The sequence below is a fragment of the Homalodisca vitripennis genome, chromosome 7 (genome assembly GCF_021130785.1).
Source record: "Homalodisca vitripennis isolate AUS2020 chromosome 7, UT_GWSS_2.1, whole genome shotgun sequence".
In the NCBI taxonomy this organism is placed as follows: Eukaryota; Metazoa; Arthropoda; class Insecta; order Hemiptera; family Cicadellidae; genus Homalodisca; species Homalodisca vitripennis.
In genome coordinates, this window is record NC_060213.1 from 125,317,094 (window position 1) to 125,333,416 (window position 16,323).

The following is a 16,323-nucleotide window of genomic DNA, read 5'->3' on the forward strand; positions in this document are numbered from 1 at the left end:
TCTTAATTATTGTTGTTGTCCGATTCTCGATTAAACTCATGAGTTAAGGGTGCAGTTGTATCCTTTATTTTGAATTATAGCAGCTTTGCTGCTTTAACGTCTCTTCTTTTGTAGAATTTGAATTTTTCAAGCAGAGAGGTTTTGAATGACTAGGTTTCTAAAGTTATAAGTAAATAGGCATACAAATAAAAAAACTGAGGGAAGTTGATTTAAATTTTCCCTGCAAAAAGAAACACTAATTTATTTTAATCTGGTGCAGAAAGTGTGGATAAGCAAAATTCTCTATAATTTCGTAAACAGTTGAGTATTGCATATGAATAATTCTTGAGTAACTGTAATTTCTGTAGCAATGACGTTGAGGTCCTATCTCGCAAATTTGTTGTATTTTGAAATTTTTACAAATCATCATTGTTTTTTTCCATCGATACCTATAAATTACTAGCAACTTCTCCGACCCCCACATTTTCTTCTGTAAACTCCTTTTGCATTCAAGAAATGTGAAGGCTGCTATTTTTGTAAAGATTTCGTAAAACAATATTTAACAAACGCGCGCAAAGCAATTACCAGTTACATATAATTATTGATTCAGCCTCACTTGGATGAACCGAAACTTCCAATACAACACATCTGGTTATACAGGTAAGTTGAAAGAAGTGGGGCGGTAAAAGGGTTGGCTAATATAGCTTAAAGTCGACCAGTATGAGAAAAAAATGAACATTATAACGTCTTCATTTCTACACATAGATAAGAAATAAAATAAAATATAAAGAAGATAGTTTAAGATTAGAAAAAACCTGGTAGCCTGTCACTTTTTTATACTCGTCCTTACCTATTATAGCCGTTACGTTATTGCGCAGCTTTGATTTTACATCTGGTAGCTGAAAATGGTTCTCCACTGCAAAGATGAAATATTCCAACACTTTTGTTGGACAATATGTTTAATGTGGTTAAATGTTAACCAGAAAACGTGTTTTAAAGTCGTATTAAAACGTTATTATAATATATACACATGATCTAATTCCGTTTAATTTGTGATGACGTTTTTCCTGCACCTAACATTATATTGAGATAATTATGATAATAGAATATGATTTCATGAAAATTTAGTTTTGAAACTGACCTTTCATCTACCATACAATATGACATTAACGGTCAGTGATCATTTATTTTAACTCCTAATTTGTAAGTTATTGTCTTGCTCGAAGATAAAATTCTGTTTCGTATTTTAGCATGGTTTTGATTTAATTGTTTAGTAAAACATCTGTAGTAAAACATTTATCAGAAGCTTACGCACATCATTATAGAGTTTGCAAAGATATTTTTCTTCATGACAAAAGAAAACTGGGTTGAAAAATAGGTCTGCTACAAGCCAGACTATACTGGCCGTGTAAATACTGTCACGTGTTAATTTTGGTAAATTTCCTGCAAATTTAAACTTAATGCAGTCAGTTTGCTTTCGGTTGGGACGTAATTACATTCAAGGTTATAAGGCGAACGCTGACCAACCCTGAGTGCGTGATTCCTGACAATTTCTACTTATTAATACCGACCGGGAACGAATTTTAAAATGCGGTCCGCCTTATCCGATATTTTAATTATCCGAAATAGGCTAGGCCCTACCATTTCGGATAATCGCATCCTAAGTGTACAAGGAAAGTGATTAGTTATAACAAATGTTAAGCAGGAAAACCAAGTTCAACTTTGGAGGCATGATTACTAATCTTACTCTCTTTGTGTCAAAGGAAATTGATGTGAGTAACATAACACACTGAGTCGGTGCCATTACCAGACATGGAGAGTAGAAGTTTAAAGTCTTAGAGAATCCCAAAAGGGTCCCAGGGAGGAAGGGTAAGTGCAGGAACTCAAACTCACTTTACGTCAGTGCCAATCAGCATTAAGAAGGGCCAAGTACCTGCTTGACCTTCAAGTAAAGTATTGCGGCAGGAGAGGATTCACGGAATAACGGCCAAAGTTCATGCAACACTGCAGTTAGAAGGAAGTAAAAACTCTCTTTGTCGACAAGTATCTCCCGTACACCGCCAGCCATCTCGGCTCCTGCTATTTGGACTGGCCGCCTACCATTTACTGTTTCCTTTCTTTCTCTCATTGGCTGAGCGTTTAAGGGCACACACAAAACATAAATACTAATCAATGGGATTAACGCTTGTGAACACTCTGGGCTGTAATTACGTACATGATTTTGACGTATTATTATGCGTTGATTAATGTTTTATTTGCATTGATGTCTTAAGGTACTTTACACTTTTAACAAGTCGAAACGATATGTTAACTTTTACATATACTTTTACATGTACAAATCTCTCAAATCCTGTTATTCTTAAAATTGTTAGTAATGAAATCCTTAGAGAACCGTTTGGAGCATGAGTGTTCTGAGCTTGAGAAGATTCACTTTCATCACACAAAGGCTTCCGCTCCGCCATTCTATTACAAGTTCGATCCTTGAAACTGTTTCACTGGACAGAAAAGTCAAGTCTTCTGTAAAAGGGTTGAATTGTGTAGAATGACATTTTATTTGCTTCTCTACATTATAAAATATCTCTCCGTAATAAATTTTGCGAATCGTGCATTTTATTGGCTGAGCGTTAGCGAAGCCTATGACTTGAGGAGGTGGACAATTCTCATTTATGATTGCCTGTCTATTTATTTGTCTGCCCGACAAAGCAAACAATCTATAGGCTTATAATTCTACATGTAACTTTATTTCTACACGGGAAAAAATCGAGTTCGACTATGGTGCTTATCACTGTATGGGATTAGGCAGAACGTTAGAGAATATTTTGTTTATATTGTTCTTATGGGTATCCATGATTGCAATGAGAAAATCACAGAAAAAAATTTAAACCGCTTAGTACAATCATATGACATTTTAACATGCGAAAATATATTTAACCTAACGATTTTTATTCCTGAAAATGAGGTAGTTTGATATGATGTGCCACATGACCCTAATCACACCCAAGATGGCCGCCACTGACACAATGACTCTTAAAATTGAACCCACCTATAGACACGCCGACCAGACGCTATTATCGGTCTATGCGCCATTTAACTTTTGTAGGGATGCATCCATAATCTCTATATTATGCCCAAAGTTGGAGTTTATCACACCACGTATCGGGCTTCGCTCAGGTAGCATGGAACATTTCAAGTGTATAGCTCATTTCATTCTCGAGAATTCCTGTGGAAAGATATCCAGGCATTATACAGAAAAGATATTTTTACAACGGCTGACAAAATAGAAATATAATCATCCTTGTATAAGCTTCACTGACGCTCAGCCATATTATATGATTGGACGTGGACAACCATAGAACTCATTCTTGTCTATGTACAAATAAACTTGTATGCAAAATTTAAATTATAAAGATGATCTTTATTCAGGTATCTTGTAACATGATGCAACCAAATGGTTGTTCACTTACTTATATCGCATAGCAGAGTTTAAACAATAAAAGTTACGGTGTGGTGGGGGGGGGTTATACAACGCAAGAGTGCACTGTAATCAAATTTTGTCTCGGAGTTTTAACATTGAATTTCCACTCTGTTAATTTTATTCTTTTTACTGTATTAAGCAGCTACATGTGACATTTGAAAAATATTATATGATTGCACTCAACGTGATTACACATTTATTTATTCTGTTATTTTTCTCTTTGTTATCATGGTTATCCATAAGACCAATAAATGGAATAAATTATTTTATTTCCAAAAAAAATATAAATACTAGTACCAAGAAAAAAACCATATTAAACATAAAATAACATTCTGTAATTACAAACCAAGAAAATCGTTTAATAGGAAAATAGGACACCAAAGCCTGATTAGGGATTCCATCAGATAAGTTCATCATTTAGATAAAGAGTTCATTTGCGGTGCAGACACTAAAAATATTTATAACTATTAATCCCACGCAGTTATGTATTACTACACTTACTTTTAAGGCGTACCAAATAGAATTAGTGAAACGTAAACTTACCCTTCGTGAATTTAAAAAGAAAAAGAATAAATTTATTTTAAAGAATATACATGTTTTAAATACTGCTAGAGACTACCACACTAAAATGACAAATATTAAAGGTTTTCTTTTATACACTGAAGCACGCTATTAAGAAACTTAATACACTACCATATTTACATACCACCGCAACATACATTATAAGGGAGAATAAATTTGTTATTAAATAATGGTTAAAAGATACTCCACGCTTAATCTTAATCTTCTCTTTAGAATTAATTTAACATACCATTTTTGAATGTTTTCCACAGGTTTTGTTGTGGATCTATTACACCCCAAGCGTATTTTAATCTACTATTTACTAAGGCAAAATACAAACAACGCAGAGTTTGAATTGGGCATATGTCCCGCGAGTAGTAAAAAAGTCTAATTCCTGTCATGAGTTTCGATTTTAGTTTAATTATATGTGTTTTCCAACTTAATTCACTATCTAGAATTACACCCAAATATTTTACGTCTTTGGTTGCCCTGATTTCCGAACAATTTATACAAGTATTAAATGTATTTAAACATTAAAAACCTTTATATATAATTTGATTATTAAATTCAATGAGCCGCCTAAAATTAAAATTATTACAGTTATTTTTGTGTGTGCTGATAACTAATTTATTTTTGAAAAAAAAACACCATTTAAAGTTTCCAGATCAGTTAAAAATCTAAGCTGCTTCTGGCTTGTGCAAGCGTACCTTTAAAGTGGTTGTGCTCGCTAATACCTTGACGGATTTCGTTGAAACTAGTACCGTTGGAGTTTCAATAAGATTCTCCAAATATATGGTGTCTAGTACATGTCTTATAACTATTCTGGTTTTTTGTTATTAGAATTTAAAAAGTTTAACAGACGCCATTTTGTTGATAATAAAGAAAACAACACAATTTCTTTTATTTTTCTCTTATCTATTCAAATCTATGTGCTATAAATTTGGGTTCTTTAGCTTTACTAGTCTTAGAGATAATAATTTGTTAATAAAAAAATACAAAATGGCGGTTACCGGCTAAACGAAGTGAAAACTAAAACAAATAATTTTTAATTGTTAGCGTAGAATCACACATACAATCTGAAAATGCATAGGCAGCCCAACCTTTTTGTTACACCCTGTATATAACTGAAGCTCCGTGCAAAATTTTAAGTCTATCGGTCAGTTTGTTTTCGAGATATAGTGCTTATAGACAGACACACAGATAGAATGAAATTGTCGTAGCCCCACGTGTAATAAGCTTCGCTACCGCTTGGCCAATTAAAAGTTGGGTTTTTCCGATGTGACGAGCCGGGAACCTCAGGACTATACAGTCACCGTAGTGGGTAAATTGTCAATATACGCTTATATACCTGTAGAGTGCAGGAGCAAGGTTACTACACACAAGTCTGTGGAAATGTCAGCGTATAAAACAATAAAGCGACCGGATCACGCGAATGTGAGAGTTCACAGTCCTCCATTCCCTTCTCTTAGACTATCCATATTTCCTGTCACATAGATATCGCTGTTTGTAAATATGATTTTTCATATATACTTTGCTAGCAATTTATTTTTATTTGACCTCTTTACTGACAGGGTCATCTAAAAGTCAGTTGCCACCTCTGCCATTTCTGGAAGGTTTTCGACCAATTGAAATACAAATTTTGAAAAGAAAATGCAACAAAATGACGGAAAAAATTGTGTAGGTTAAAGAGACATTCTTTTTGGCGTACCATAAATTTAGGGGGTGCGCCACTCCTCAGGAGGGTCACCCAACTCAAAAGGTTCAAATAGTCATTTCATGCCCAAATGAAATATTTAACCCCCCCCCCCCCTATAGATGCCGAGTGTAAAATGTGGAATTTTGAGTTTTCAGGTGTTTAAAAACGAAATTGTACGAAAACCGGGAGGGGGGGGGGGTGAAAGAAACGCGTACCTGATATCAGTTTTACAAATTATCCACTAATTTCCAAGATGGCGGCATCAAAAAATGGAGAAAAATTTATCCTTCGTCCTCCGAACATTTTTCGGCGGATTTAATGAAAATCTGTATCTGGGTTTTTTATGGCATCAACTTTAAAAAATGTCTTTTTTGAAATTTTACTTTGTAATTTATTCACAAAACTGGTATTTATTGTCAATAGTAGGTAATTTCTCCATTGTACTGATTAAAAAATGGCGTAAATATTTTACTTTCAAGATAACAACAGTCCAGAATATGTTCAGTTATTCCTGTGCCCAGAGTATCTTAAATGACTGTGGCCATGAAATTTTTAAAAACTTTTCAAAAGTAGCATGGGACACGAAATGATACAAATGAGGGTGGAAATATGTTCACACCTACGAGAGGCACGATAGGCGCGATACACTTCTAGTAGTAATGATACTGTAACTATTGAAATATTGATACTAATGTGGTGTGGGCGGATTGGTGAATTGTCCTCATGATGTGCCATTCGTGCAAAACATATTTACTCGTGGAAATAGTCTTTGTAGTTATGTTGATGCCGGAACTTATTACTTTGTATAATACCACTCATGAGCGGAATTGTCCTATATTGACATCGTCTGTTCCATATACTCGTATATACATATAATGTTGCATGCATTACAAGACCACTGGGTTCCAAATTTTGTACAGGCTAAAAGCCTCTGGAGCCTTATTGAAGTCGTTTATTTTCAAGTTTTGTTTATTGTGAAGTTGGAGGTGCTGGTCCAACCCAACATAGAATTAAATATTTTAGCCTCGCAACTGCTTTTTTGTTTGAAACAGTCAACGGATTGCTACAAGCAGGGAATCAACAGGTAAAAAAAGTCTAAACTAAGACTCAAGAACTATACGGCACATTCGTTAAACCACATCTCCAAGACTACTCTGCAAAACTGTCGTCAAATTAATTTAATTTTTTCTCATTTTAGGCCATTCTTAAAAATAATTATTACTCAAAACAAGAACCAATTTAAAACATACAGTTGTTTTACAACAGTGTAAGGTCTATGCAATGTGTAAGATTACCGTCCCAAGTTATTCTATGATATTATGACAGGTTACCGTCCCAAGTTATTCTATGATATTATGTAATGTCATGGTCCCAAGCCACTATGATATTGTGCATGGTAACCATCTAAAGTCGGTCTATGATATTGTACAAAGTCGCCCTGCCGAACTAGTTAATGATATTGTGCAAGGTTACCTTACCAAGCCGGTCTATGATATTGTACAAAGTCGCCCTGCCGAACTGGTTAATGATATTGTGCAAGGTTACCGTAGCAAGCCGGTCTATGATATTGTACAAAGTCACCCTGCCGAACTGGTTAATGATATTGTGCAAGGTTACCGTAGCAAGCCGGTCTATGATATTGTACAAAGTCGCCCTGCCGAACTGGTTAATGATATTGTGCAAGGTTACCGTAGCAAGCCTGCCGTCTATGATATTGTGTGTCACCGTCACCCTGCCGAACTGGTTAATGATATTGTGCAAGGTTACCTTACCAAGCCGGTCTATGATATTGTACAAAGTCGCCCTGCCGAACTGGTTAATGATATTGTGCAAGGTTACCGTAGCAAGCCGGTCTATGATATTGTACAAAGTCACCCTGCCGAACTGGTTAATGATATTGTGCAAGGTTACCTTACCAAGCCGGTCTATGATATTGTACAAAGTCACCCTGCCGAACTGGTTAATGATATTGTGCAAGGTTACCGTAGCAAGCCGGTCTATGATATTGTACAAAGTCACCCTGCCGAACTGGTTAATGATATTGTGCAAGGTTACCGTAGCAAGCCGGTCTATGATATTGTACAAAGTCACCCTGCCGAACTGATTAATGATATTGTGCAAGGTTACCGTAGCAAGCCGGTCTATGATATTGTAACATGATACCGTCCCGAGCTGGGTAATTATATTGTGCACTGTTTCCGTCTCATGCCTTTGATATACAATGATACGTTTCACATGTTGTACATGTGCACGCATATGCCGAGTGCTTAACATTTTATTTTGTAGAGTAAACATGCCCTAGTTAAACGCTTACAATCACGCTTCAAAGGGATGCTAATGAGCATTCTTTTGTCGTGTGTATCGAACTAATCAAATATTATCATATGGCATTTTTAGTAATGTGGCTAATTGTAAAACTATGGCTTGTTTTTCTTATCCCCTATTGCTGCTCTGTGTCTGCCTGTTATTTTAGGAAGTGACTAATCTGATAGTTCTGATAATCCATGTGAACTTTTGGTCTTTAATACCAAATGGTTTATTTGTTCAAGTGTTCTGAGATAGATCGTATATGAAATACCGAAAAGGATTTTTAGAATGTGCGCATTGAAAGGATTCAGTATAAGTCGCACCATGAGAGGTGGGAGTTGTATTAAGTCTTGGTGCTTTAATCGTGCCTGTGCTGAGAGCCAGCGTGCACAAATAAAAACGCAATCTAGTTTTTCGTGATATCTATAGGGGTATTTACCTTAATACAGAAGCAGATAATCAATCGCGCTAGTTTTTTGGGTGTCCTCCCAGGATATTGAAATGACTACAAATATGAAAAGATACTTTTTTCTCATGTACTTTTTCTAGCTCAACACACAAAACTATTTGTCAGATAGTCGATAGCAATTATATCACCCCCAAGCAATCAGATAAGATACCGAAAATCACTATTTCGGCAAAATAGCCGGTTATCATGTTGTTACAATAACTATTTTCAGCTAGTTTTCATGCTATTAAAATTAACAGTTTCAGCGAAGTAACTGGTTTTCATGCTGTTAAAATAACTACTTTCAGTAAAAAAAAAAAAAAAAAAAAAAAAAAAAAAAAAAAAAAAAAAAAAAAAAAAAAAAAAAAAAAAAATAGTTTTCATGGTATTAAAACCATTATTTTCAGTTTAATAGCCGGTTTTCATGCTGTTAAAATTAACAGTTTCAGCTAAGTAACTGGTTTTCATGCTGTTACAATAACTATTTTCAGTTTAGAAAACTAGTTTTCATGCTGTTATAACCACTATTTTCAGTTAAATAACCGGTTTTCATGCTGTTAAAATTAACAGTTTCAGCTAAGTAACTGGTTTTCATGCTGTTAAAATAACTACTTTCAGTTAAAAAAATAGTTTTCATGCTATTAAAACCAGCATTTTCAGTTAAATATCCGGTTTTCATGCTGTTAAAATTAACAGTTTCAGCTAAGTAACTGGTTTTCATGCTATTAAAATAACTATTTTCAGTTTAGAAAATTAGTTTTCATGCTGTTAAAACCACTATTTTCAGTTAAATATCCGGTTTTCATGCTGTTAAAATTAACAGTTTCAGCTAAGTAACTGGTTTTCATGCTGTTAAAATAACTATTTTCAGTTTAGAAAAATTAGTTTTCATGTTGTTAAAACCACTATTTTCAGTTAAATATCCGGTTTTCATGCTGTTAAAATTAACAGTTTCAGCTAAGTAAACTAATTTTCATGCTGTTAAAATAACTATTTTCAGTTTAGAAAAACTAGTTTTCATGCTGTTAAAACCACTATTTTCAGTTAAATAGCCGGTTTTCATGCTGTTAAAATAACTACTTTCAGTTAAAAAAAAAAATAGTTTTCATGCTATTAAAACCATTATTTTCATTTAAATAGCCGGTTTTCATGCTGTTAAAATTAACAGTTTCAGCTAAGTAACTGGTTTTCATGCTGTTAAAATAACTATTTTCAGTTTAGAAAAACTAGTTTTCATGCTGTTAAAACCACCATTTTCAGTTAAATAGCCGGTTTTCATGCTGTTAAAATAACTACTTTCAGTTAAAAAAAAAAAAAAAAAAAAAAACTAGTTTTCATGCTGTTATAACCACCATTTTCAGTTAAATAGCCGGTTTTCATGCCGTTAGGTGACTAGTAAACATCGCACTCTAAGGTAACTTATACTGATTAAACACTGTTCTTATTGCTTCATTAAGAGTTCCACACTGTCTCCAACAGTTACGTTACACAGACCGTTACTATATATAATAATTTGTTCCTTATCATCTTTGAGTTAGGTTATAGTAATTGGAAGAAAACGGTATCTCGGAATCTTATTCTGCATTGTTGTTCCAAGTCATGTTTAGAAGTACTTAGTTTTCTGGAACACTGACGTGACTATCAAAAACCACCTCTGACATTATTTATTTATTTACATTCCAACGGCAATACACCAATTTACACTTTACAACACGTTGATGGCTCATGTTAAGAATAAAACAAAACAGCAAAACTTAACGAGTAAAACAAACAATTGGATATAACAATAGCTATGCTACAAAATGCTTAACTGTCTATATGTACTGTTATGCACACATGTAATGCAATGCCTTACAACCAAATCTGACATTGAATACTTAAACACTTACACAACGAAGAAATCCGAAAACTCTGCCACAAATGCTAATAATACGGTGACTGGAAAGTACTACGAATTAGATAACAGAAAGAACAAGAACAACGGACTTAATAATAACTATAACAAGGCAAAAATCAGAGCAATGAATAACAAACGAATGAATAACAACACCATAGAATAACAAAACTATAGAGAATGTGATTAATAACAAAAAAGAAATTGCAATAAGACTATGATTATGACTAGAAGAGATGACTAATGCAGGTCTGGGCTGGAGTCCGCAGCAATGCATTTGATGGCTCGAAGGGATGTGGAGAAAAAATCCACAGACGAGCTAATGTCGTTGCCGAGTCGCATCAATCGTGGGATGGGGCTATGTCGGAGGTAGTTCCTGGCTGCATGACTCAGCTCGAACAAATGCTGCTGCCTTGTTCCTGTGGGGATGCGAAACCGGATCATCTCAAGTAGGCTGAAGCAATTGATCTGACAGTTTATGAGATAAGTATTAGTTTATTCTGAGATAAGTAAGAGTGATTAGAAAAATTCCAACCTCTGCATTCAATCTCTTCCTATTTCCCCAAGCACAGGTTTTAAAAATGTCCATTAAAATTCAATAGGGTCGTTACCATGTACGATATGTTCGCTATCGTAGTAGTGATCATTATAAAAAAACTAATTCAAGGATTTTTTCCGTTTCGTTGCTCTATGGCGTGTTTCAAAAGTCTCCTACAGGAGCGTTTTCTGGAAAAATATTGTAAGTAGGCAAATTACCACACCATCTTTGAGGTAATTTACAGTGGTAAAGAAAATTCCACTTTTCGCACTCAATACAGTTCCGTTTCTTTAGGACCATTTACTTTTCCTCCAATAGGAAAAAGGCAAATACAAAGACATTCCAAAGCAAATACTAAAAGTGATAATTTCTAGCATTTATTAGGTTACTTGTGGTAATTCTAGGAAAACTGGATTTTCCCAAATTGCTTTGTGTGTTTTTTTATACGGTTTTACATTTAAAACCCTTTCAAGTGACTGCCCAGTCAGATACTTGTCCAATCTTAAAAATAATATTGTATAACCACTCTGGAGTACACTTCTTTCGTTTAAATAAAGATTCATGAAATTCGATCCAGAAGTTTAGAAAGAATCAATAATACACATACACATCTATATAGGAACAGGTCAAATTGTATATACTTCTCCTTTTTGAAGAAGGTTAAAACAGATATTAAGTTTTACACAATTTGAACCATTCAAAGCAAGCACTTGGATAATTTCCTGAACACAAACAAGTAATATTCAATATTACTCAGTGAACAGAGAATAAAATTTCCGACAGAAATATTAGCCTACTCACAATTTTAATAATTATTCACATTTTAGGCATTTTTAGTTTTAATAGTGCTAATAATTTAGGAATAATCGATTTCCACTACTTACGCCCACCAATCCTAAGACTGGGAAGAGGCCCTGATATCATCAGTATTAGTGTGGGACCAATCGAAGTGCCCTGCTACAAACCAAACTTGTCAAAGGGCTTACAGTAAACACGCGTTGTTCGTGCCGCAATGTACGCCTTTGACAAGGCAATACATGATTGATAGGGGTATTTCACCAGCATTCATCACATTAAACTCGTTCTCATACATGGTAGGGTGCAAATTTTTATATTACACGAGTACAGGGTTTATCTCATTTAAATGATTTATTTTGCAGTTGAGAAATGGTACAACAACAAAACTTGAAAACAAAAGTAAAATAGTGGTAATAAATAACAACAAATGCAGAACAATACATTTTAAATATAAAAAGTAGTAAAAACGTACATGTGTACAGACAGAAACGAACGAAACCGAAGTGTTTCTATTAATTTGTCGTTTGGATTTTCAGTAATATGTTTAAAAAAAAAACTGTCTAACTTTATGAATGGGCAAAGGCAATGAGTAGAAATAAATATTAGATGGTGTATGTTTGTATTGTCTCTTTGGATGATACATTTACGTGGTATAAGAATGTATCATGATTAGAAACTGGATTTCAGAAACCTACCATTATTGTTATACACCGAATCTCCAAGGATTGGATCATAGGGTCTTGTGTCAAAGCTTCCAGATCACTCTTGGGTGGTAAAATTCCCCGTTATAAACTGGATATCAGAAACCTTAACATTATCGTCATACACCGAGTCTTCAAGGTTTGGATCCCAAGTAATTTTCTTAGTGTCCAAATCACCATTGGGTGGTAAAAGAATTGAATTTTTCTTCAGAAACTGGATTTCAGAAATCTACAATTATCGTCATACACCGAATCTCCAAGGTTTTGATCATGTGGAGTCGTGTTAAATTGTCCAGATCACCCATGGTGGTAAAAGAATTAAATTTTCCGATTAGAAACTGGATTTCAGGAACCTCCCATTATTGTCATACACCGAATCTTTAAGGTTTGGAACATGTGGAGTCGTGTTAAATAGTCGAGATCACCCATGGTGGTAAAAGAATTAAATTTTCCGATAGAAACTGGATTTCAGGAACCTCCCATTATTGTCATACACCGAATCTACAAGGTTTGGATCCCATGGAGTCTTGTGAAAGTGTCCAGATCACCCTTTGGTGGCAAAAGAATACGATTACCCTTTAGAAACTGGATTTCAGAAACCTAGGATTAATAAAAGTACGAAGACATGATGTCGTGTAAAAGTGGTGGGTTATTGGATTAGAGTGGAAGTTTGTTCTAGAGGTGAATGACTTCCTAAGTAATCTATTATTCTTTCTTAACTCTGAGTAAACCCTGAGATTCAACCAATCCCTGAGCCCAAATTCTAATACAGCTTTTGAAAATTAGAACTATTGTTAAATAACATATCATGTTATACTAAACTCAGCAAAATAAAATCTTTTTGGATAAATTTGTGTTTCTTCACAGTTTTATTTGGGGGAGGGGATCTCAAAGTAAAAAGCATCTCACTTTCTATGCAAGAGATCTTATTTTGCATAATTTAGTTTAGAATTTCAGTCAATTATTTAACAGTACACTTCATTCAAATTCACTTTAAGAACGAACTTTTATGAGAACTGTATCTGGTGAATAATTAAGTGCTAATTTATGTTATAGTGGTATGGAAAAAGCAACGGTAGAGTTGCCACAATGAGTATGGTTGGAGTTGCCACAATACATCTGATGGACTGGAACCAGCGTGCTCCCTCGAAACTCTTTCCGTGCACGCAAACAGTTGTATTGCGGTGGAGGGGGGGGGGGGGGCAATTATTGCGTGTTTAAGTCCAACTCCGTTATATGCCTATTATTCTTTTATTATAACATTTTCCATTGTCCTAGTCCATCGTGGCTACCTTTCTTTTCTAATTATTAAAGACAAATGCCGCACCAGATTGTTGTCATCATTGCCGACAACTTGGTGGTTCAATACGGTTTTGATTACATTGTTTCTTAATACCTACCCCAAAAATACAAACTGTTACGTTTTGGTCATCTCTTTAGTCAGATTATGATTCTTACATACAGTTTGGAACATTTGTTAAATATCTTCAGATTCAAATTAATCTCAAATGGGATTTTCATGAAGAAAGTATGTGTAAAAAGGAAGCTGTTCAATTTCTGCATTGAGGTTTCTAGCTTCTATTGGTTCTCAAACTTGCGTATTTCGGTATTTTCCAGCCCTAAATGACGTGGAATTATTTCCTGGGGTTTCAGTCGAACATGGCGGAGGCGTTTGTGTTGCAGAAGAGGGCTATTAGGGATTAGAACTTAGACATGGTTGTAGGGACAATTATGTACACACTGAGTCTTCAAATTCCCATCTTTAATAATTTATCATACGTTAAATTTCGTCTTCCGAAATTAAAAATCTTTAAAACTCTTAATATTACACCACAAAGATTGTATGATACCTGAAAACTTTTGCTTCTAGAAACTCACTTTTTTATCTTAGTCCTCATTTATTGTAGATAACAATTCAACGTCAAATATTAAAACAACGCAAAGGCCATCGATTTTCGAGATAAGATAAGGACTATCTGTTTGAGAGGGCTTTCCACTGCCTTGAAGAGACACTATAGCGTCAAATTTTCGTTTCAATTGATAACAAAAGAAAATCTGAAATGTATTACTTATAAATTATTACATTTTTATAGTATTTAGTGTATTGTATTATTTTAGTAATTTATATTCATACCGTCAATAAACCTGAATTTATTTAATTTAAAACGACAAGTAAGAAAAGAATAATTAGCGTTGTAGCTCATAGCAATATCGACGATCAGTGCTTACAAAAAAGCACGTAGTGACATTTTCAAGCATCAGCTAACGACCGTGTGGTTGAAACAGGGTTGTCACATGCTATTCTTCTCTCCTATTCTTCCCAAAATGCTTTGTACTGGGGAATAACACTGTAATTGATCATCCCCCTACCTTGGTTGTTTTATGATTACAATTCCAGCAGCGCTGTAAAACTGGCATTATTGATGACTGTACTCTGTTTGTTTCCTCTACAATTTTGTAATTACTATCACGGTTACCCATAGCCAATGTAAAGATATTAGCTAACGCTCAGCCAAGCCCCTTGGAGTGAAGCGCCTCATCGTCGAACAACAACCCAGCAGGGATAACTTCTGGCTGGTTTATACCTTCCAGTTGAACCCACCACTGGGCACAGCAAAAACCAATGTGTCACTTAAATCTGGGCAACCTTATGGATGTCCAGGAGCGGCACATCACTAACCGCAAATGTCGAGATTCTGAGGTTCATGAGTGATTCGATAGGTGGAGTTTGTTCCCTAACCTCAGAGGTTCTTGCTAGCCTCAACAAGGGTGTGCCACCCCTTACCTGCTTTGACTGGAGGTGCTGGTTCAGAGGTGGCCTCCCCTCCTTCCGGGGAGACATGACTTTGAGATGTTGTACCCTAATTCTTCCTCATTGATCTCGATAGGAGGCGGCCCCTACTCCCTAACCTTACCCATTCTGAATATCCTGTCACTCCGGAAGCAGCGCAAAGGTTCTTACAGGACTAAGTGCAATTTATAACCTTCTTGTCCTAAGAGAAAAAAACCTCAGTAGACTACAAGCAGCTACTGACATTTCTGCAGGTTCCGTTGGCAAGCCTGTGAACCCTCTACTGGGCATGCGTTTTGCTAAAGCAAGGCTGAAGTTTTCCAAATCGTCGCTCAAAGAGCGTCCGGCGACAGCGGTATGGTGGCGCCTTCAACCAATGCCACGGTTTGAATTACCTCATTGAAATAAAAGTATTAACACTAATCATAAGTCCGTACGCCGGAGAAGCGTCGGTGAGTATGGTGAGACATTTTGACTAAAAGGGACTTTGAGGACGGACCTCTGTGCTGCTTTCAAATAAGTTCTCTTGCAGAATTCCACTTATAAACAATTTTAAAACAAGTAAGGTCTACAGTTAAAGAGCTTAGACGCCATACTGACGCTTCCAGAGATGTTAATGAACTAATTGTTGTTTGGTTATGTTCTTTGTGGTGGGAGTAGTAAAGTTAATTTCATTACGTCAAAAAAACCGGATTCAAGCAGAAAAAGATTTTAGAACAACCACTTTGAAAATCTGTTCTGCAAAAATTTGAAACTTGCCCAACTCCACTTTAGCCCTCAGAGGTTGTATGTCAGTTTAAAAAACCGATAATACATCGCGAAAACTGGGTTTGGAGGATTTGTATACAAAGTACCTAATTTGTAAAGTACCTGTTATCTAAGAGCTGGTCATTCTCATAAGTCTCATACCATCGAAAGTTAGGGTTATGGTAAAATAAATCTTCCGATAAAGAGGAATAACATTTATATTTCATGAGCCATGTATATATCGGTATCCTATTTATGTATATGTAGACCTACGAGTGTAATTTGTTTCAGTGACGAGACTTTAAAGGCCGATGCGTTAATGCATAATTGGAACACGCATTATGAGACACCCTGTAGATCGGTATACATTAGAGTATCTTTAACAGAT

General features: G+C 35.2%; 2 protein-coding genes across 4 annotated transcripts in view; both read right to left on the bottom strand.

Moving 5' to 3' along the window:
• The window catches only part of LOC124366264, a 235,476-nt gene that overhangs the window by 83,556 nt on the left and 135,597 nt on the right, over positions 1–16,323 (bottom strand). The gene's annotated exons all lie outside the window — the stretch shown is intronic.
• LOC124366877 overlaps positions 10,601–16,323 on the bottom strand; it is a 52,562-nt gene continuing 46,839 nt past the window's right edge. Inside the window, exon 3 of the mRNA XM_046823477.1 lies at positions 10,601–10,779. Within this exon, the coding sequence (XP_046679433.1) occupies positions 10,601–10,779 (179 nt within the window). The remainder of the gene's footprint in view (positions 10,780–16,323) is intronic.